Source organism: Carettochelys insculpta, chromosome 4 (genome assembly GCF_033958435.1).
Source record: "Carettochelys insculpta isolate YL-2023 chromosome 4, ASM3395843v1, whole genome shotgun sequence".
Lineage (NCBI taxonomy): Eukaryota > Metazoa > Chordata > Testudines > Carettochelyidae > Carettochelys > Carettochelys insculpta.
In genome coordinates, this window is record NC_134140.1 from 17,071,195 (window position 1) to 17,094,050 (window position 22,856).

General features: G+C 44.3%; 1 protein-coding gene across 5 annotated transcripts in view; it reads left to right on the plus strand.

Annotated features, from left to right (window-relative positions):
• The window catches only part of TACC3 (transforming acidic coiled-coil containing protein 3), a 42,977-nt gene that overhangs the window by 13,942 nt on the left and 6,179 nt on the right, over positions 1 to 22,856 (plus strand). For 4 of the 5 annotated variants that reach the window (XM_074992319.1, XM_074992317.1, XM_074992316.1 and 1 more), the window contains exons 7-12: positions 10,550 to 10,602; positions 11,625 to 11,761; positions 11,845 to 11,959; positions 15,230 to 15,385; positions 20,514 to 20,590; positions 20,669 to 20,712. In XM_074992319.1, coding sequence (XP_074848420.1) covers positions 10,550 to 10,602; positions 11,625 to 11,761; positions 11,845 to 11,959; positions 15,230 to 15,385; positions 20,514 to 20,590; positions 20,669 to 20,712 — 582 coding nt within the window. The remainder of the gene's footprint in view (positions 1 to 10,549; positions 10,603 to 11,624; positions 11,762 to 11,844; positions 11,960 to 15,229; positions 15,386 to 20,513; positions 20,591 to 20,668; positions 20,713 to 22,856) is intronic. The other variant, XM_074992321.1, reaches the window with a different exon arrangement.

Here is a 22,856-nt window from a genome sequence, read left to right on the forward strand (position 1 = left end):
TACCATTTATTCCAACCCTTTGTTTCCTGTCTTTTTAACCAGCTTCCAATCCATGAAAGGATTTTTCCTCCTATCCCATGACCACCTAATTTACATAAGAGCCTTTGGTGAGGGACCTTGTCAAAGGCTTTCTGGAAATCTAACTATATTATGTCCACTGGATTCCCCCCTGTCTGCATGTTTGTTAACCCCTTCAAAGAACTCTAGTAAGACATGACTTCCCTCTACAGAAACCATGCTGACTTGCCTAACAAATCATGTTCTTCTACGTGTCTAACAATTTTATTCTTTACTATTGTTTCTACTAATTTGCCTGGTACTGACGTTAGACTTACTGGCCTGTAATTGCCAGGGTCTCCTCTAGAGCCATTTTTAAATATTGGCATTATATTAGCTGTTTTCCAGTCATTGGGTACCGAAGCTGATTTAAAGGCTAGGTTACAAACCACCATTAATAGCTCTGCAATTTCACATTTGAGTTCTTTCGGAACCCTTGGGTGAATGCCATCTGGTTCTGGAGACTTGTTACTGTTAGCTTATCAATTAGTTCCAAAACCTCTTCTACTGACACTTCAATCTGGGACAGTTCCTCAGATTTGTCACCTACAAAGGATGGCTCAGATTTGGGAACCGCTGTAATATCCTCAGCCGTGAAGACTGAAGCAAAGAAATCATTTAGTTTCTCTGCAATGGCATAATCTTCCTTGATTGCTCCTTTTTATATCTCTATCATCCAGGGGTCCCACTGCTTTTTTAGCGGGCTTCCTGCTTCTAATGTACTCAAACATTTTACTATTGTTTTTTGAATTTATGGCTAACTGTTCCTCAATCTTCTTTGGGTTTTCTTATAACATTTTTACACTTAATTTGGCAGTGTTTATGTTCCTTTCTATTTTCCTCACGAGGATTTGACTTCCACTTTTTAAAGGATGCCTTTTTATCTCTCACTGCCTCTTTTACACGGTTGTTAAGCCATGGTGGCTCTTTTTTAGGTCTCTTACTGTGTTTTTTAATTTGGGGTATACATTTAATTTAGGCCTCTGATATGGTGTCCTTGAAAAGTTTCCATGCAGCCTGTAGGGATTTTACTTCAGTTACTTTACTTTTTGTTCAGCGATGCCGGAGTACCTATCCGGGCGCGAGCCTGGGCACTTATTATGGAGACTCTGGGCTGCCCATACACCAGTGTCCCCCTCTCGGCTTTACTGATATAGTCCAAAGGAGAGGATAACCTCCACGTCTGGTACCAGCTCAGCTGCAGGAGTTGCCAGGATGGTGCCAGAAGTTGACACCGAACCGCCTTTGGACTCCACTCTGGATTTTCTGTCAGGGTTAACTCCCTTAGCCTTGCTCCTTCCCAGGATAACCCACAAGGCAGTGGGTTTTTTTTTACTTTCAGAATCAGGAGCAGCATCAAACAAGGATGTGTGCTTGCTCTGACATTGTTCAGGATCTTCTTCGCACTCCTCCTGAAGCATGCCTTTGGATCTTCAACAGAGGGCATCTTGCTGCACACAAGATCTGATGGAAAACTGCTTAACATTGCAAGGCTGAAAGCTAAGTCTAAGGTGCAGGCAGTCCTCATCAGAGACATGCTGTTAGCAGACGATGCTGCTGTAGTGTCTCTCACAGAAGACCAGCTTCAAAAACTGCTGGATCAGTTCTCCAAAGCGTGCAAGGACTTTGGGCTTACCATCAGCCTAAAGAAGACAAACGTACTCGGTCAGGATGTTGCTGAATCCCCATCAATCAGCATTGACAACTATACATTAGAGGTTGTCCACGAGTTCGTTTACCTCTGGTCCACCATCACTGACACCCTGTCGTTGGACACTGAGCTAAATAGAAGGATCGGAAAAGCGGCCACAACTCTGTCCAGACTCTACAGGAGAGTGTGGAACAACAACAAGCTGTACACTCACACCAAAATGCAAGTCTACAGAGCCTGTATCCTCAGCACCCTCCTTTATGGCAGCGAGACTTGGACCCTGTATGCCCGCCAGGCAAAGAAGCTGAACATCTTCCACTTGCACCGCCTCAGGCGCATCCTTGGAATATCATGGAAGGACAGAGTGACCAACACCGCTGTCCTCAAGCAAGCTGGAATCCAACCATGCACACCCTCCTCAGGCAGCATCAGCTCCACTGGCTTGGCCATGTTGGCAGGATGAATGACAGAAGGATTCCAAAAGACATCCTGTATGGTGAGTTCGCCTCTGGCAAAAGACCTCCCGGACACCCCCAGTTGCGCTACAAAGATGTCTGCAAGAGAGACCTCAGAAGCAGACATCGAGCTGGACAACTCTGAAGAACTAGCAGACGACCGCAGCAGATGGAGGCAGGGGTTACACAAGGGCCTTCAGAAGGGCGAGATGAGGATCAGACAGCTAGCAGAGGAGAAGCGAGCGCACAGAAAGCACACTAAGGACTTGCCAGACACCCACTACATCTGCAAGAGATGCAGCAAGGACTGTCACTCTCGTGTGGGTCTTCATAGTCACGGTAGACACTGTAAATGAAGTCCTTAATTGAAACTATAAAGGGCACAATCCATAGTCTATGCAGACTGAAGAATGCCTACTACTACTACTACTCCTACTACTCTACCTTTTAATTTCTGTTTAACTAACCTCCTCATTTTTTGTATAATTCCCCTTTTTGAAATTAAATGCCAGAGTGTTGGACTGCTGCGGTATTCTTCCCAACACAGGAATATTAAACGTTATTATATTTTGTTCAGTATTTCCAAGCAGTGCTGTAATAGTTACTACTTGGACCAGATCCTGCATTCCAGTCAGTACTAGATCGAGAATTGCCTCTCCCCTTGTGGGTTCCTGTATCGGCTGCTCCAAGGAGCAGTCATTTAAGGCATTGAGAAATTTTAATCTCTGAATCCCATCCTGAGGTGATATGTACCCAGTCAATATGGGGATAATTGAAATCCCCTATTACTGAATTTTTTATTTTGATAGCTTCTCTCATCTCCCTTAACATCTCAGCATCACTATCACTGTCCTGGGTAGGTAGTCAATAATATATTCCTAGTGCCATAGTCCTATTAGAGGAAGGAATTGCTATCCATAATGATTCTATGGAGCAATTTGATTCATTTAGGATTTTTACTTCATATAGTACCACTCCACCACCTGCACGACCAGTTCTGTCTTTCCAATATATTTTATATCCCAGTATGATTGTGTCCCACTGATTGTCCTCATTCCACCAGGTTTCTGTGATGCCTAGTATGTCAATCTCCTCCTTTGATATGAGGTACTCTAGTTCACCCATCTTATTAGATTTCTAGCATTTGTGTAAAAACACTTTAAAAAACTACCACAATCTATATGTCTGCCCTTCACTGATGCGTTGGATTTTTTTTATATGTGACTGTTTCTCATCTGATCTGGCCCATACTTTACCATCTCCCATCTTCTCTTTCTGACTGAGTTCTAGGGAATCCCTATCAATGGAGTCTCATCTAAGAGAAGTCTCTGTCCGATCCATGTGCTCCCCTGCACCAATCGGCTTTCCCCGTCTCTTAGTTTAAAAACTGCTATACAACCTTTTTAATGTTTAATGCCAGCAGTCTGGATCCACCTTGTTTTAGGTGGAGCCCATCGTTCCTGTATAGGCTCCCCCTACCCCAAAAGTGTCCCCAGTTCCTAATAAATCTAAACCCTTCCTCCCTACACCATTGTCTCATCCACACATTGAAACTTTGAAGCTCTGCCTGTCTTCCTGGCCCTGTGTGTGGAACTGGAAGCATTTTTGAGAATGCCACCATAGAGGTCCTGGATTTCAGTCTCCTTCCTAGCAACCTAAATTTGTCTTCCAGGACATCTCTCCTACCCTTCCCTATGTCATTGGTACCTACATGTACCACGACCACCGGCTCCTCCCCAGCACTGCATATAAGTCTATCTAGATGCCTCAAAAGGTCCGCAACCTTCGTACCAGGCAGGCAGGTCACCATACGGTTCTCCCGGTCATCACAAACCCAACTATCTATATTTCTAATGATCGAATCCCCCACGACTAGCACCTGCCTCTTCCTGACAACTGGCATTTCCTCCCCCGGAGAGGTATCTTCGGCGCGAGAGGATAACATAGCACCCTCTGGAAGGAGGGTCCCAACTATGGGATGGTTTCCCTCTGCTCCCATTGACTGCTCTCCTTCCCCGAGTCTTTCAACCTCCTTAACAGCGTCAGGCTGGAGGCGGGACAGCCCTACTATGTCCCGGAAAGACTCATCAGCATAGCTCTCTGCCTCCGTTAGCTTCTCCAGTTCAGCCACCCTGGCCTCCAAAGCCTGCACTCGGTCTCTGAGGGCTAGGAGCTCCTTGCATCGAGTGCACACATACACTACCTGCCCACAGGGCAGGTAGTCATACATATTACACTCGACACAATAAACAGGATAGCCCCCGCTGTGCTGCTGGGCTTCTGCCTCCATTGCCTGCTCTGATTTGATTTTAATTTAATTATATATGGGCATTTTAAGTAAATGCTTCAGATGGGGATTATTATAAAGACTTATGTTTAAGGGCAATAGAATAACTAACTAGCCCCCTCTAAGCTCCTTCCTGTTAGCAATCACCCTGTTCGCAAGCACCAGGTCGCAGGCTCCCTGGTCGCCCGCCACCAGGGTTTATATGCTCTGGCCTTCCTGATAGCCCCTCCGTCTGACTACATTACTGAAGTGTCAGCTGTTTGAAACACAAATCTATTGAACAGTCTTGGCAATGCATGTTCTTCATACAAAACCATATGACTCTCCTTTCCCTCAGTCTTTGTTATGGTGCAAATGACCCCCTCCTGCATTTTCATACCTTAAGGAGAGCTGAAATACAGAACTGCAATTTTATTTCAAAAATACCCCCTCTACAGAACATTGCATACAGCTCACAATTAAAGGGCTAGGTACATCAAGTTTACTTGTTCCTCTTTTTTACAGTCTGTCACAGATCTTTTAATACATAGGTGGATGGATCATGCACCGGTCCTGGAAGATTTTTTACCTTGACTGGTTCCCTATGGGTACTGCCCTGGCACAGTATAAGGATTGTTGCTGGCTCCTGCTACCAGTGATAGTGCATGGACAGTCTGCTGCTCTCTCTAGCATTCTTTAGTCTTTGTTCTTGTGAGCTAGTAGATTCTGTAACTTAGTTGTACATAGTTACCCTTTGCAGTAGTTTACTTAATCACAACTGGCTGGGAGAAGATTCATGGCCCTGTCTGAGCCCTGCTGCAGATGGCCTATACCCATCAGTGGTGGGCATAATAGCTGTCTTAGGTGCTTGGGAGAAGGGCATCTAAGCAACAAACGTGACATCTGCAAGTCCCTGAAGCATAGGACTAAAGTGTGATATTTGTCTTAGAATGCTCCAGATGGAGTCAGTGCTCACCCTAGCTCTGGAGCAGTGTCCCAACTTGTTACCCAGCACTTTGGCATAGGTACACGATGCCCTGCTGGCATCCTTCAGCCAGTGCTGATCCCCTTTTACAGCCCTGGCCACTAAGCCGAAGAAGGTCATTAAAGGATGGTCTCCCACGTCCTGTGATGGGAAGGACAAGGCTGAGTGCAAGCCAAGACTCACATCTGGCAGCTTATCTCCTGCTACAGGTACTCGGGCCTCAACTCATATTGCGTAATACAGCTCTTCAGTACATCATCTGGGAGTCCAGATAGTGATGTGGTCCTCCATCAAATCCAGGTGCCTTTGATACCCAAAGTCCTCCCAGCTACCCAGGAGATTGAGGCTCCTGTTGCTACCCAGCTCAGCCCTAACAGTACCCAGATCTTGGGGTTCATTCAGTCTTTGTAACATGTCTGCTTAGTATTTGGAGCCTCAGACAAGTTAGCCTTGATTTCCCAACTCCTTCTGGTGTTTGAGGCTTCAGTGACACCCACTGGTGCTCCATCAGGCTGGTCTGTGTGGACTTGCAAGATCGTTTCTCCTGAACTATGGTACCAGTGTTGTCCTTGTCACTGCCAGGCAAGGCGGGGGGGAGGGAGGCTCACCTGGTTCCTCAGGATGGTGCTGAGGTGCCCCAGGAACTTTTAAAGTGTCACCTTTCAACCTTGGCTTTCAAGCTAAGGAGTTAGAAGAGCCATTGAACTCCCTGTTCAATGTCTTCTCCTCCAAGGCCCTTACTAGAGTAACCTTACCCCTTCATGAAGGTGTATTGAAAATTACCACTGCCCTGGGGCAATCTCCTTCCTCATGGTTCCCCCATCTTTAAGAGGACAGAGCATAAATACTTTGCCCTAACAGAGGGGTGTGAGTTCTTGTATTATCACCTGACTACTAATTCTGTGGTGGTTTGAGGCAGTTAATCGTAGAGAGCATTGAGACAACCTGGCACTACCCGAAGAGTAAGTCAAAGAGGCCAGATGGAAAACACATCTTCCAGTTTATTTCTAACTGCTGTGCCCCCTCCCCCATTCCTCTCAAGGTCCTTTCTCTCAAATTTCCTCTGGCAGGAAGTTCAAAGGTTACTATACCTGGATGTGGTGGTGAAGGTTTCTTTTATATACAGAAACAGAGGGTTCTATACGTGATACTTTATAATCCCAAGGGCAGTTTGTGTTCCATCATGGTCTGGTGAGGTCTCAACAGGTACTTAAAAGCTTAAGTTGCACATGATCTCTCTGGTTTCCATTATTCCCTCCCAGCATCTGGGAGACTGGTATGTTACCTTCAATCTGAAGGATGCATACTTTCATGTAGTGATCTCTCCAGGTTACAGATGCTTCCTCTGTTTTATGGTGGACTCTGCCAACTACCAATTTGCAGTCCTCCCATTTGGCCTGGCCACCTCACCAAGGGTGTTTTACCAAATGCATGGCAATGGTGGTTGCTTACTTCAGGTGCGTAGGTATTCAGATCTGTCAGTGCCTCAAGAATTGGTCCAAAGGCAGCTGCAAAACTTGGGTCCAATGAGATTTCTTCATTCTACAAGTCATGCCACTCTTTGGGGCCACTGGTCAATGACAATCTGTTAGTTCCAGTTCAAAAGAGACCAAGTGATGCTTGACTCAACCTGTGCAAGAGTGTTCCAGCCACTGCACAAGTTCTAGGCCCTCACAGACCTCATTGTGAAGCTATCCATGTTTTCCCTGATAACAGCTAGGGTGTGATTGCACCTATTGGGCTATGGGGTGGCCCGCACATATGTGGTCTGCCATGCCACTCTTTGTCTGCAGCCCTGGCAGCAGTGGGTGATACTGGCCTTTTTCCAGTGTAGCGATCATCTTGACAAGATTATGAGCGCCCAGGGGATACTGAACTTGCTGCAATGGCAGATGCTTTGTGGGGAAAATCCTAGTCTGAGTTCTGTTCTCTATCAAACTGGTACTGGAGTGAAGGGGTTGGACATCTTGAACCTCAGCAGTGGTATGCACCTTGGAGGTCTCTCAACCCAAAGTGTGTCGTCCCAGAAGAGATGATGCTACACATAAATGTCAAAGATTTGAGAGCATTTGGCATGCAGAGTCTTTCTCCCTCATTCGTTGTGCTGAGAGTTGACAGACAACACTGCCTCTCGTTTACATCAGCAGGCAAGTGGGAGCATGCTTGTTGGCTCTCCGCAAAGAGGCGCTATCGTTAGGACTTGTGCATAGAATCATAGCATTGGAAGAGAGCTCAGGATTTCATCAAGTCCAACCCCCTGCTAAAAGTAGGGCCAGTCCCAACTAAATCATCCTAGCCAGGGCTTTGTCAAGCCATTACTTAACAGCCTCTAGGGATGGAGATTCCGTCACCTCTCTAGGAAACCAATTCCAGTGCTTCCCCACTCTCCTGCTGAAATAATTTTCCTAATATCCAACCTAGACCTCTCTCACTGCAACTTGAGACCATTGCTCCTTGTCTGTCATCAGTCACTACTGAAAACACTCTCTTCATCAGCCATGACATCCACCTGGAAGTGTGTCAGATCTTTGGCATCAGAAATACACTAGTGAATCATTTCAGCAAGGACTTCTTTCACTGCGAGTTTGTGCTGTACCTGAGGGTGGACTGTATGAGGTGCAGTCTCCAAGTACACTGTTTTGTCTGGGGGCAAAAATTGTTGGTGGTCTTTCTTCCGGTGGTACTTCCTCTCCAAGCATTACCAGGGAAGACATTGGGAACCCCAAAATAAGTGTTCCCTACAATCCCTCTCATCAGGATCCTAGCAAAGATCAACCAGGCAGAGCCCAGGTTCCTGTGATTGCCCCAGGGTGGCCTTGTCAGCACTGGTTCGGCATGCTCATTAACATGGTAAGGACCCCTCCTTGGCCCCTACCCAATCAACCAGATCTTCTGCTGCAGAATCCTTGCATCTCTCCACCTCTTGGTGTGGATACTCCAGGGCTGAGCCTGGAGGAACAGACCTGGTTGGTGGAAGTCCAGCAGTTCCTTCTGCAAAGTGGAAAGCTCTCAACCACCTTGACTTACCTAGACAAGTTTTTGCCACAGGACACCTGAGTGGGGCATCTTCCCCTTCATGCTCCTTGGAGCAATCCATTTATACTGCCTGCTGCATCTCGGCAACTGCAGTCTGGCACATACTACCACTAGAACTGTGCCTTGTGGCCATTTCCATTTTCCACCTGCTTATCCCGGGTCAGACAGTGTTTTCTCATGACATGAGTCAGGCATTTGAGAGGTCTTGAGCCTCTTTGTCACACCACTATGGAATAGTGATCTGCAACTGTGGAAAGTCCTGTGCAACTCCTCATGGGTCCTGTGCTTTATGGTGGTCACATACCTCAGAGGCTCACTATGTTGCTCTTACTCTGCCTTCTGGTTCCTGGGGTGGGAACAGCCTATTGAGCCATTATTGTTGCGCATTCAATAACGAGGAAGACTTCACTAGGATGCTGCGTCAACTCCTGCTCCCTCCAAGCTGCCACTGGGAGTGCGGGGCTGTCTGGAGGGAAATGGGTCCCCTCCTATTCGTTCCGGGCTCTGTTCCAGGGACCCTCCTTAGCTGCTAGAGGGGCTGTCTTCCTCTGCTCTATGTGCAGCAGCATGTCACTGGGCCACTTCCCCAGATGTCCTCCCCCAGTACCTTCTCTAGGTAGCTGTAGCAACCCTTCCATCTGGCAGGCTCTCCATTGAAGACCTTTTTTCCTTCTGGGTCCGTCCCTATTCACCTTACCTGAGGGAAACCCTTTAAGGGTTCTGCAGGCCTTAATTGGTTTCAGGTGCCAGATTAGCCTGCTGCTGTGGCCTGATCCTTGATAAGCTTCAGTCCCTGGGAAACATAGACACAGCTCCCAACTGCCCACATATTTTCCCTCCACAAAGCTACTATATTCTGCTATGGCCTATCACAGTGTGATCTAACTTCTTTCTCTAGGCTGACCTGGTCTGCTCTTTTGAGCTGGCAGGCTCCTGCTCCCTTTCATGGAATGTCACTTTCCTGTGACATTGGCAAGATGAGTCTGAGATTGCAATATTGGCCTCAGAACCACTGTGCTCATCTTCTATAAAGATAAGTTCCAGCTGCAGTTCTGCCTTGCCTTCCTGCCAAAGATGGTGCTAACCTTCTGTATGAAATAAGACTTTCTTCCTGGTGTTTTGTCTCAATCCACATGAGATTTGTGAGGAGAGGTCTTCACTTACTAGATGTCTGGAGGGGCCTTACCTTTTTACCCAAGCCTTTCTGTAAATCAACCTGACTCTCTCTCACTATAGAGGATAGGATGAAGGGCCTTCAGGTTTCCTCATGGAAGACTTCTAACTGGATTACCTCTTGTAGAAGGACCTGTCCTGAGCTAGTGAGGGGTCCCACTATTGCTCATCATGAGAGCCCAGTCAACTATAGCTATCCAGGACATCTGTGTAGAACTTACAACATGGTCCTTGGTCCACACATTCACAGCACACTTTGCCAAAGAGCTCTGCCCAAGCCAGTGTCATATAGTATAATCTACACACTTGTGAACTCCAACCTCCCCCTGTTGGTACTGCTTGGACTTGCCTAATGTAGAATGGACATGAGGAAGCACTTGACAAGACAGTTACCTCTTTCTGTAGCTGGTGCTCTTTGAGACTTGTTGCTCACATCCATTCCCCATTTTCAGAGTTCCTGGAGAGAAGGGAGTGTGGAGTCAGCAGCAGCCCTTTTATACTGTGCCATGTGGGTACCACTCCAGAACCACTCCCCTAAAGATACTGCTGAGGGTAAAATCTCCAGCACCAATGCATATGGGAATCATACATGCTTAATATGGAATGGATGTGAGCAGCAAACACACCTTGAACACCAGTTCCAAAAAGAGGTAACCTCTTTAAGAGGAGATTTCGGAGGGGCAATGTGGGAGAGCAGGTGGAGTGTGGTTTGGTTTTTGTTTTTTAAATTGCCATGCTTTTGTTTTGGTTTCCCTTTCAGGCTAAAGTTCAAAATTCTCTTCCTCCCACTAACAACTTAATCTAACTTGGACTGGAGTGTCCCTCTGCTTTCCCATCAGTTTCATGTAAATGACTCCATCCTGATCTATTAAATACTGTACGATAGCATTAAGTTGTCATTTCTATTAATACATTGTCCTCTTCAGTTCTAGGAATGGGCATAGAAATAGACTACCTGGAACAATTTGGCTCATCCTCAGTAAGTATCTGCTGTTTAAAAAGTTAAACTAGCTGGCTTAAGAGTAAGGGACCATGACAGAACAGTAAGATATATACCTTCATTTGCTAGGTTGCAGTTCACATGTATCCCAGTTGGGAGTAGCAGTGAACAGACAATCTGATGGATAGCTGGACAATGGTTTGAGCTCAATCTTCCTCATGTTCCCTACAATTAGCTGCTATTTTTTGTTATTAGTCTAGCCAAGCTTGAGGTTCAAACAAGCATATGGACTGAACTACCATATTTCCCTTTAATATAGGGCCTTCTGAAACAGTGATAAGAAATTGGCAGAAGTGTGGGGAAGCTTCCCCTGCTGTCTGTCCTGTTCAGCGATCAGAAGACTTCAGGCTGTCTGGTTGTCTGTTAATTAAGCACTCCTGACTTGCCCACCAGTCAATAAATGTTTTATACTGTAAGCGTAGTATTTCTACCACAAAGCAATAGCCCACTGGTGTGGAGGGAACACCCCACTAGGCCAGGTCTATATTAGCAAGTTCTTTTACAAGTTTTTTCGAAAGGGGGTCTCTTTCTAAATATCCATCTACAAACAAAAAACATTCTTTCAAAAGTAATTCTGAAAGAATGCGGCGTTCATTTCAAAAGTGCTCTTTCATTCCTGTTTCAGGAAGAGAGCCTTCTTTCAAAAGAAAATGTGTTTGGATGACCCCTGCCGCCCCCCCCCCCCCCCAAAAAGCAGTCCTCATGGTGCTTTAATTTCCCCCTTTCCCGGCCCCCCCCCCCCAATCCCTGGCCCATTCTTTCAGAAGAGTGGATGGCTGTGTGGATGCTCTCTCTTGAAAGAGCACATCACTCTTTTGATCTGCTTTTTTTTTGTGTGTGGACACACTGTCTTTTGAAAGAACATCTTTCGAAAGATCTTCCAGAAGGATGACTTTTGAATGAGTGCTGTAGTGTAGATGTAGCCCAGGAGTGTCTTGAGTTGGCAGTGTTCCAAAGTAATCGCTTTCACTGTGAGTAACATTGCACTCATCTTTTTCCAGTTTAAAGAGTCTGCTTTGAGGAAACAGTCCTTGTATTTGAAGTTTGACCCTCTGCTGAGAGACAGTCCCAAAAAGCGGGCTTCTGATACAGCTGAAACAATAGGCACATGTGTGATTAATACACCCTTTCAGAGTGGGTAGGTATTGATTTTTATCTAAATTACAGGACAAACTTGGTTTTGAACACACTCTGATTTTTAATTGTCTGTCTGTCTTTTAGTCCTCTTTCTGACTTAAGTAAACTGTCTTTGGAAACCACAAAACCTGCAGTGAAATCCCTTCAAAATGAAGAAAAACCTAAAGGATTGGATCTTCTGGGAACTTTCCCAGCTCCAGTAAGTAAATCACAAACATGTCCTCTTTCATGTTAGTGGGTTTTTGGATGACTTCTTTCAGTGGGGGAAGTATAAATAACCTTTATCAATTTCTTGCCTGATTTAATGTCCAAGAATTGCTGTGGGTTAGAGTGTTAGCATTACAATTGTCATTATTCTCAAATAAGGATAATTTTGAGTCTGTTCTGGTATACCTGTGGTCTGAAGAAGTGGGTCTGTTCCACGAAAGCTCACCTAATAAATTATTTTGTTAGTCTTTAAAGTGCTATTTTACTGCTTTCTTGCATTTTGTATATAGGCATTTAAGATATTTGATTTGATCTTGCCTCCCAGTTTTGTCCTGACCCTTTTTTTTTTTTTTCCTCTCTGCCGTTATGGCCTGTGCTCCCTCCCATTTCTGACCTGTCTCCATCTTCTCTACTTACCTGTGGGCTTTGATCCCCTGTCCCCGTCAAACCTAGTTTAAAGTCCTCCTCACTAGGTTAGCCAGTCTGTGTCCAAACAAGGTCTTCCTTCCTTCTTCTCGAAAGATGAATGCCATCTCTGCCTAGCAGTCCTTTCTGGAATAACATCCCGTGGTCAAGGAAGGTAAAGCCCTCCTGGTGACACCATTTATGCAGCCAGGCATTCACCTCCAGGATGCACCTGTCTGCTTGGTCCCCTACCTTTGACAGGAAGGAGTGAAGAGAATATCACCTGTGCCCCAAACTCCTTCACCCGTACTCCCAGAGCCCTGTAGTCACTCTTGATCTGCTCAGTGTCGCATCTTGCAGTATCATTAGTGCCCATGTGGATGAGAAGCATGGGGTAGTAGTCAGAGTACCGGATAATCCTCAACAACACCTCTGTAACATCTCAGATACGGGCCCTCGGCAGGCAGCATACCTCCTGAGATTAAATGTCAGGGCGACAGATGAGCGCCTCTGTCCCCCTCAAGAGAATCGCCAACCACCACCTCTGTTTCCCCCTCACAGTGGTGGAAGCTGATCTCCCAGCCTTGAGGGTATGAGGCTTCTCCTCTGCTATACAGGGTGATTCCTTGTCTCCTGTATCAAGTACAGCATAACGGTTTCCTAGTACCACGGTGGGAGGGTTTGGCGCAGGGGTGGAACACTGCCTGCTACCAGAGGTAACTAGCTGCCAGTGGCCACCCTGAGCTATTTCCTCCTCCACCAGTGGTGTGTCAGCAGTCCTGTGTACAGGGACAGCTACCTCAGCTGTCTCCACATGAATACTGTCCAGGAATTGTTCATGGATTCGGATACTCCTGAACCTAGCCACCTCCTCCTGTAGCGCTCCCACCTGGTGCCTCACATTTCACTGGCAGGCACCTTTCACATTGGATGGTGTCCTGTTCCTCTCCTCCCCCCACATCTGGATATCAGTACTGGCAATTGCAAGCCACAGTCCTTGCAAAACCACAGTAGGATCTGGGTAGAGGCATCCGTGGTCAGGCAGTCTGTCTGGCTACGGGCACGGGCAGAGGAGACCAAAGCAGTGCTGGCACAGGTGTTGCAGGTCTTCCTGGCGGTAGTAGGCCTCCCTCTTAAACTTCCCTGTCTGCAGCCCCCTGTCCACTTTGCTCCCCTGGTAACTCTGCCTCTGGCTTTTTGAAAGTCTGCTGGCCTAGGTCAGGCCTAACCCCTCGTTTAGTCACACAGGGGAAGGCTGATCCTGAGGCTCTTGCATATTAAAACTAATTTAATTATTAAGTTTGTTTAATGATTAAGTGAATTCTTAATGCCAAAACAAGCTTTACAGAAGGATCTTCATTACAATTACTGTCCTATTAATAATACTATATAATTGGATCTTTTGTTGTACTACGACGAAACAAAATCCGCAAGACTGTCTTCCCCAACCTGGATTTCTAATGTTGAGGTCATCTCTCCATAGAGAGCAGTTAAATGTTACTATCTCAACAATATTTCATTTTTTTAGCTTCAATAACCCAAATCCCCATTTTGATTAACAATTTTTCCTGGGCTTCCCTAAGCTGGCTGATTTTTTTCCACAGGCTTACTCAGCCCCAGAGTTTGTCCCCACTCATCCACCTGACACACCTCTCATCTCCTGCAGGCTTCTAAATAGCTGTTCTGTAGCATCCAGGAGGTACTGAGAGTGGGGGGGAGGAGTTGGTTAATGGGGCTGGTGTCACTGGAGACTGCTCATTCACTCCCTGAAGTACCCTCTGGCACCTAGGGGTCTGCAGATCCCTATTTCGGAACTGCTGTATTAAGCAGAATACAGCAGCTCAGGATAACGAGGAAAGTGCAGCACTAAGGCCATGTCTACATATGCCGCTCCCAATTTGTTTTGGGAATAAGGGAACTTGGAAGCCTGGGGTTTATTTTGAAGTGCCCACGTCTCCACAGCTTGTTAATGTTTTGAAACCAGCATTTTTGAAGCATGACTGCCAGTCATTATGCTAATGAGGTGCTGAATATTCATATCAGTGCCTTATTAACCACTTTCAATCCATGCTATTTAAATGCCCCCTCCCTTTCAGAACGGGCATTGTGTAGACACCACCTAAGTGTGGTGCCAGTGCAGGAGGTGGGGGCGGGAAGGAAGGCTGCTTCCTTACTATCACCTTAAGCTAAATTTTTACAAAATCTTGTGTGATGAAGTAATTGTACATGATCTTTTAAGCTAAACTTGATTACATTGTTCTCTGTTCCCTAATAGTATTGATAGAATCTGAAAATTGGTGCTATTGATGTAAAACACCAAAACAGACTTTCTTTTGGAAAGTAGGCTCCTAGACTGATGATGCGTGGTGTTGTCTTTCAGTTCATAGAAACAGCTCAAATCTCATTTCAGTTGTAACTTGCTTTAGTATACAGCTGAGGTCATGTAAGATGAGAAATGGGTTTTCATTGCAATTCTTCTGCTTCTTGAATAAGCAGCACTCTGTGCCAAATTCTCAATTAAATATAAAGTTTCAAACTTGACAGTTCTTGTACAAGCCACATAAAGGAGTTTGTGTCTGTATGTAAGTCAGTTCACCTACTACTAATGTTTAGCTTGATGGGTGAGGCGGAAGGAAATTGCTATTTTTTTCTACTGTTCCTGAATAGACAAATAATGCAGTGCATTGCATCTCATTGTAGCTGTAGTACTACCATGTCTCCTTGTCGTGATAAAAAAAGACTAAGCACCTTATGGGGATTGCTTTAGGGCCAATTTAAGATAACTTAAAATAATCTGAATAGATTCTAGTGTAGCTAATACGGTAGCCACTCAAACTTTTTTCTTTCTTCCACAAAGGATACAGTTCTGCTAATTCCAGATATCGCAACCAGTAATGCATCACCACTCTCTCCTTTTGCTGTGCCCACCAACACTGCAGTCGATGCTATTATTGAAGTTCTGAAATATAGCCAAAAAGATATGGATGCAGCTATTGAAACAGTTAAACGAGAGGTAAGAGAGCTTTAAAAGCAGTGATTCCCAAGCTATGGGTCACCATTAGATTTGCTAAGAGTCACTGGCTGGATGGCTCCGAGCCACATGTGGCTCTTTTAAGGTGCTAGTTGCAGCTCAGGCCGTTGGCACATTGACTCCTCCTCTGGTTCCCAGTCTTTGCCCTGTTGTGCTGAAGGGAATTCAGTTTAATTGGTTTAATGGCTGGTAGGAGGGATTGGGCTGTTAAACAAGTAAAATTGAGTCCCATTTCAGCAGCGCGGGGAACTGTCCATGCTGCAGGTGGAAGAAGGAGGTTTGAGGGCTAGAGGGGAGCAGTGCAGAGGAAGCAGCAGCAGTAGTGTGTGGAGCATATGTGAGATGGGGGGGTGGTTTGGGGCTAAGAGGGGTTTAAGTGCCACTTCCAAACACCATATTAATTGTTTTTATTTACTTTCAACTATATAAATTTTATATTTAATTCATGTTACAGGGTCAGATCTAGATGTAATTTTCCACAGGGTATAGAAATATTCAAGGAGTGTAAACCAAAATTTATGTGGTGGTGATGGTGATGATGATTATTCCCAGGGGACAACCTTTCTTTTCTCTCACTTCTTCCCTCCCACCCTCCTTTTGAATTGCCTTGGGTCACAAAGTCTTACTGAATTGTCAGAATGGGACAACGTCCTGAAGGTTGGGAACCACTGTTTACAATCCTTTTAGGAATGTGGCACTCACTTTGAAATACATGTCATTAGGACAAGTCAACATGCCCTCTGAGTTCTCAGCACATATTGGGCATCTTTCAGCACTTAGGGAGGAGAGAGAGTAGATACTGTTTCAGCAGTTATAGTATTGAACCCATTCCTAATGAGTTATTTTTTGTATGAGCGGGACAGCTTGCACCAGCATGCACCAGAGTTGGAGACAGACTTGCCGGTGCCATGTGTCAAATCTCCTAGACTTGTTACCTTTTTTAGGTAGGCTCCCACCCAGCTCATCAGTGGTAGAAGAGACTCTACTGGCAAGATGTCTCTTGCCTTGCTTGGAGCTGTCCAAAAAAAAAAAAACCAACCAAACCTGCAAACTCCCACATAAAGGGACTAATGTAATTTCATTTCAAAATAAGCTTTAATAAACCATGAGAGGATATTTGCATCAGCAACTTGATCCTGAGCAAGGAGTCTGAAGAAGAAGAAAAGGAACACTGTGCCAGCTGTGCTGAACTACAGGTAGTGGGGACCATATTTCACAGGGGCACGTTAACCATGGTGAAAGATCCTTTAAAGGGAGCCAGGCTACTCTGTCATAATTGCCGAGTGTGGCTTCATCTGCCATAACCTGTCCCTCTCACTTTTTTTTTTTTTCTTTGACGGGGCAAGGAGTACTATTAATGCAACCACTGCTCTCCATGCTCCAAAAGGTGTTTGTCATGAAACAGGGATTTATTGCTAATTTATGAACAATGTAGCCATCCCTACATTTTGCTGCAGGTTTTAAAATATAGAATAAACTCTAGAATTTAAATATCCAACTTAAAAAGGATGCTTTGTCAAGGAGTGGTAATTTCTAACATGACTTTTGTCCAAAATATCTATGTTCAGGCATTGTCTAGTTACACAAAGAGGTGAAAGTATGCTTTGTAGGTGGATAGCTTTTTGTAAAGAGAAATTCCTGATTTAATTGTTCCTTTTCCCTGCTGTTCTTCCTCAAAGGTTTTGAAATTGGTGAGTCTCTGAGAGCAATCGGGCTAGGATCACAGAATTTGCCCTTAGTAAAGATGGCCAGTACTGCAGTTCATCTGCTCTTCTTGCGATTTCCCCTATCTTTCTGGGATGCTTAATCTTTTCTAAGGCAGTTTCTTCTTTCTCTTTTCTCTCTTTGCTCCCCCCTTCCCCCCCACTGTGGGAGTGACTCTAGTGAGAGACAGAGCTCATATTTGCTAGGAGCAATATTTGTGTCAAGAACCAGGAATGAGGGCCACCTTGAAAAGACAATTTTCAGTGAGTTTCTCTGAAGGAGGACTTCTTTTAATGTCCTCTAGTGACAATGTGTGTGAGACAAATCTTTATAAATCAGTTTCTTCTAATCTGGAGCTACAACACTAACTGCATGATTTCTTCAAGGCTTCACTACAAGACAGTGTGGGCCTTAGCTCTGCATTTCATAATTTAAAGCCAACCATTTTAAACTATATGTGAATTTCCTGGGCTTTACAATACTTGCTGCTAGGATGGTTCCTACATAGCTATCGCATGTCTTTTTCTCAGCTGTAATTCTAGCTTTATAAAAACAAAAAAAGCAGCCAAGTAGCACTTTTAAGGCTAAAATGATTGTTAGGTGGTGAGCTTTCGTGGGACAGACCCACTTCTTCAGACCATAGCCATACCAGAACAGACTCAGTATTTAAGGCACAGAGAACCAAAAAAGTAATCAAGGTTGACAAATCAGAAAAAAATTGTAAAGGTGAGCAAATCAGAGTGTGGGTGGGGGAGTCAAGAATTAAATTAAGCAGAGTATAAAAGAGCCCCTAAAATGACCCAGAAAATTCACATCTCTGTTCAAACCACGTGTTCATGTGTTGAATTTGAATATAAAAGAGTACACAAGTCTATCTTTGCAGACTGTTGTGAAAATTCCTCTTCATTAAAATGCAAACTTAAGTCATTAATGAAATGTCCCACTCCATTAAATGAACTCCATCTTAATGAAGAGGAATTTTCACAACAGTCTGCAAAGAGGCTTCTGAACTCTTATATTCAAATTTGACACATGAACACGTGGTTTGAACCGAGATGTGAATTTTGTGGGTCATTTTAGGGTCTCTTTTGCATACTTGGCTTAATTTAATTCTTGACACCCCCGCCCCTCTACTCTCTGATTTGCTCACCTTGATTTTTTTTCTGACTTGTGAAACTTGATTGCTTTTTTTTTTTTTTGGGTTAAATATTGAGTCTGTGGTATGGCTATGGTCTGAAGAAGTGGGTCTGTCCCACGAAAGCTCATCACCTAATAAATTAATTTGTTAGTCTTTAAAGTGCTACTTGGCTGCTCTTTTTTTGTTTTGATAGTATATAGACTAGCATGGCTTTCTCTCTGTTTCTATTACTTCAGGAATGCAAGAGTATCCTTGTTGCCTCCAAATTTGTATGAATGTTTCAACCTGCAAATTGCCATTGACCTGAAAAGATTAAAAGAATTGGCTACATGTTGTGAGAGTTAATAGTGTAAAACCTCTGATAGTGAGAAAAAAAGATGCCTATATCCCAAATTAGGGGAAGTTTACTTGGGTTTTTTTCCTCCATGTAAGAAGAAATAGTAAACTTAGTCTTGCTGTGTGATGCAACAAACAGCAATGCTGTGCGTACAGGGATATCATGGGGAGGTAACTTGTAATGTGCTTTTAAAGTAATTTTTGTGTGGAAATTTTTTTTATTTTAAAAGTGTTGAATTGTACAAAAGATTGGGTAATTGTTGTGTTTATAGCTAGTCGACTGGTATGCCTCTGACTCTGGCTACATCTACATGACAAAATTAAGTCACATTTATTAAAGTTTGACTTTGTAAAACTGGGTTTGTAAAGTTGAGACTGTGTTTGTGCACCTGCCCACAAAATCAACTTAATGCATCCCACTAAATCGCCAATGTTCAGCTGTTGCAGCAGTACGTTATGGGAATCTATCCCACAGATCCTCAGCCCTGTGGCATTCTGGATTTTCTTGCTGGTGCATTGCAGGATGGGGTGGGAAATGTCCCACAAGTGGTTGTGGGTGTGTGATGTCGCCTTCCCAGAATGCATTGCCCTCATTCCCCTCCTGTTGAATACAAATGGTCATTTTTCTGAAGTCTTTGCCCGATGAGAGAAATTGTTTTGTTGTCCGCATTACAGCCCTCCACCCCACCACCCCCAAACCATTTGTAAGTGTCTATTGCTGGGACTGTGCTTTATTCTGTCCCTATTTAAACAGCGACTTAAAAAAAAAAAACTTCTATGTCAACGGTTGCTCAGCTAATTTTCCTTCTCCTCCCCTTACCCTCCGCCTCCCATGATGCCCAAGTGAAACAAACTGGCTCCATGCAACTAGGGAAAGACTACATATTATTCTCAAGGCAAGAAGGAAAACATCTGCTGCCCTCTGAGGGTCCAGCTGAGTTCTGTTGACAAGGTTCAATCTCTGTGCCTGGGAGGGGCAGCCCCAAAAATATATTCTGCTGGAGGGGGCCAGCCCCCAGCGCATGTTGCCTTTCAGGTGCCACCCCCCAAAAATATTTGCTGCTGGGAGGGGCAGGTGCCCCCCTCCCCCAGCACTTGGTGACCTCTGGAAAATGTGAACTGCCTAAGCCTTCACCCTGCACAGGCCAGGGCATGCTGCTGTCTGGAAGCATGGTTCACACTGCACAGCTGGCATGTAGCAAGGGCGGGGTTGAGGCTAGATTACCAACCACGTGGCACCTTGTGTGGTGGTGGGGAAGGATGTTCCCCCATGCAAATGTGAAGTGCAAAAAAAGTTTATTGGCTTCTCTTGCTAAATCCTGTGCAGAGAGGAAGCCTTTACCCTGCACAGAGCAGGACAAATCACTGTCTGTCCCCCCCCAGCCAAGCCGTCGTGGGACCCAGTTGAAATGAGATCCTGGCTCTCCTGAAGCTCCATGCTGGAGCTTTCTTTTGTGTGATCACCATGCTGATCTGAAAGAAAATGAATTCAGATTGCTGGGTTCCTGTTTCTTACATCCTGTACACACCTGGAGAACACCAGAGGTGAAAGCAAACAATTCTGAGCATTGTGGGATACCCCTGGAAGCCAGTAAAATTTGATTTTTAAAGTAATGCTGTTTCCACACTAGCAATAATTCAAACTTGGAGTTATGCTGCATCAGAGGGTCAAGGCAAGGAAGTTTATCTTCATGCCTGTTAAAATTGACGTGAATTTAAATTGGCAGCGAAGAGTCACATTGTAAAATTGAGCCAAGTGTCCTAAAATAGACTTTATGCTTTGATTTGTACTAGCGTGTTTTTTTTTTGTGTTTTTTTTTTTTTTTTTTTTTTTAAATCCTCTACCAAGACCTCTTTAATATATCCTTCAGGTTGCTCCGAATGTCAGTTTATCTCAATTCCTGCTAACTACATTTAGAACCTTTTTTTCAGGTTCAAGAAAAGCAGATGGAAGTTTTGGAATGGAAAAAGAAATGCGACAGACTTTATATGGAATACCTAGAAATGGGGTATGTGCCTGCTTATTGTACAGCTTGACTTATGTTTTTGATTGCTTTCTCTAATGTATAATCAAATTTTTCTTTCAGAAAAATTGTTGCAGAGTTTGAAGGTACAATAACCCAAATGATGGGTAAGTTTTATACTGAATAAATTGAAAAGTGGTTGAGATGGACTTTTGTTTAGACCTAAGAGGTACACTACGTAGTTGGCGTGTGCATGCGCATACTCTTTCTCTCTGTACTTTTCTAGTTAGTACTTTGGTCATCTTGTCAATACTACATTACGGGTATGTCTACACTAGCCAAAAACTTCAAAATGGCCATGCAAACATTTCAGAGTTTGTTAATGAAGCGCTGAAATACATATTCAGTGCCTCATTAGCATGCAGGCGGCCATGGCGCTTCGAAATTGGGGCTCCTTATCGGAAGGACCCTGGCTACTTTGAAGTCCCTTTTATTCCTACGAGCAGATAGGAATAAGGGGACTTCGAAGTAGCCGGGGTCCTTTTGAAAAGGAGCCCCATCTGGATGAGCCGCGTGCGGCAAGCTGCATGAATTTCGAAGTGCCGTGGCCGCCCGCATGCTAATGAGGCGCTGAATATGTATTGCAGTGCTTCATTAGTAAACTTCCAAATGTCCATTTCGAAGTTTTTTGGCTAATGTAGACACAGCCTACATGTTATATGTGTGTGTTCTGCTGAATCTTGGGAACAGAGGCCAGAGCTGGGAAATTCAACGTGTTTAAGGACAGATTTCTAAAATAGTTTGCACAGTTGTATGCATCTTAATTGTACAATTAGGGTACGTCATGGTTTGTGTGTTTAACTTGTACAGATTCCTGTTTATAGCAAGGTAGGGACAAATCAGGCACATAACTGGTGCGTAGCTCTTCAGTTGTACATGGTCAGTTGAAAACTACAAGTTCCACTCGCTTACTAAGCAAAATCCACAGTTTGTTCTCATTTAGTATCAATCTGTTCCGCTTCCACCACACAAAGCCATATCATTTCTGACCAAATGTCAGTGTAACCCTTGTTGGAATGTTTTGGTTTCTGCTATAGCCTCTATGTATGCTTTATAGTTGTAAAGGCATAAATTAACTCCTGTCAGCTGAAAGCTTGTATCTTTGAGTCATGAGAATGGTCTGATGCAGTGTGGTCAATGGTCAGTCTAACCAGGTTTCCTGTCTTCTAAAGGACTGGTCATAGGCTACTGTTACAAGGAAGAGAACAGGGCAATGATCAAATGATCCAGTCGTGTTGTCTGCCAATCAGGTCTAAGAACAGCCAGAACATGGTCAGATCCCTGACCATCTATTGATATACCTATCTTCCATAAAAGTATCTTCTTTTTTTTTTTTTGACTTCAGTTGTTGTATCCCCTGGCAACAAGTTCCACTGTCTGACTCTGTATTGTGTGATGTATTTGTTCATATTCATCTTAACCTTCTATTTCAGTGGGTGACACCTGGTTCTTGTGTTATGTGAAGTGGTACATAACACTTTCTCCACATCATTCATGATTTCATACAACTCTGTTCTAATGTTCTCCTCCCTGCACCCATGCCCTCTCTCTCATAAAATGTTTGGTCCCAGTTTTTAATCTCTCTTAAGGGTATGAAACAGATTCCATATTCATTTTTGTTGTCTTTCCATTACAAATATCTTTTTTTGAGAAGGGACAGCCATAATTGCATGCACTATTCACAGTGTGGGTATACCAGGGATATTTTTTTCTTATTTACTGATAGTTCCTAACAGTGTTAGCCTTTTTGACTGCCACTTTTCATTGAATAGATGTTTTGAGAACTCCATAACAACTCCCAAGATCTTTCTTGAGTTGTAATGTCTCTAATATAGACCCCATGATTCTGTGTGTATATATAGTTGGGATTATGTTTTCCAGCGTACGATACTTTGCTTTTTATCTGTTTGTTTGAACTTCATATGTTTTTGTTTTAAGATATGTCTTTGTAACTTCTCACAATTAGCTTTGGACTTCAGTGTTGTGAGTACTGTAAACCCTCAAAATGAGCAATTTCCTCCCCCCCCGCCCCGCCAAGTTGCACTTAGTTCACATTAACGTGAGTTAAGTGCAACTTAAAATCATGCTCTTCTTCTTTCCCCCCTCTCCCTGGCTGTGGCTCACCACCCCCTCCTGCTGTACCCCAACTCCAGAACATACCTTTCAAAAGGAGTTCCAGGTGCTCCTGCTGCATCCCTGGCTGCAGAACGTGCATTCTGCCAGGGTTAAAGCTGCCCCCTGACTTACGCAA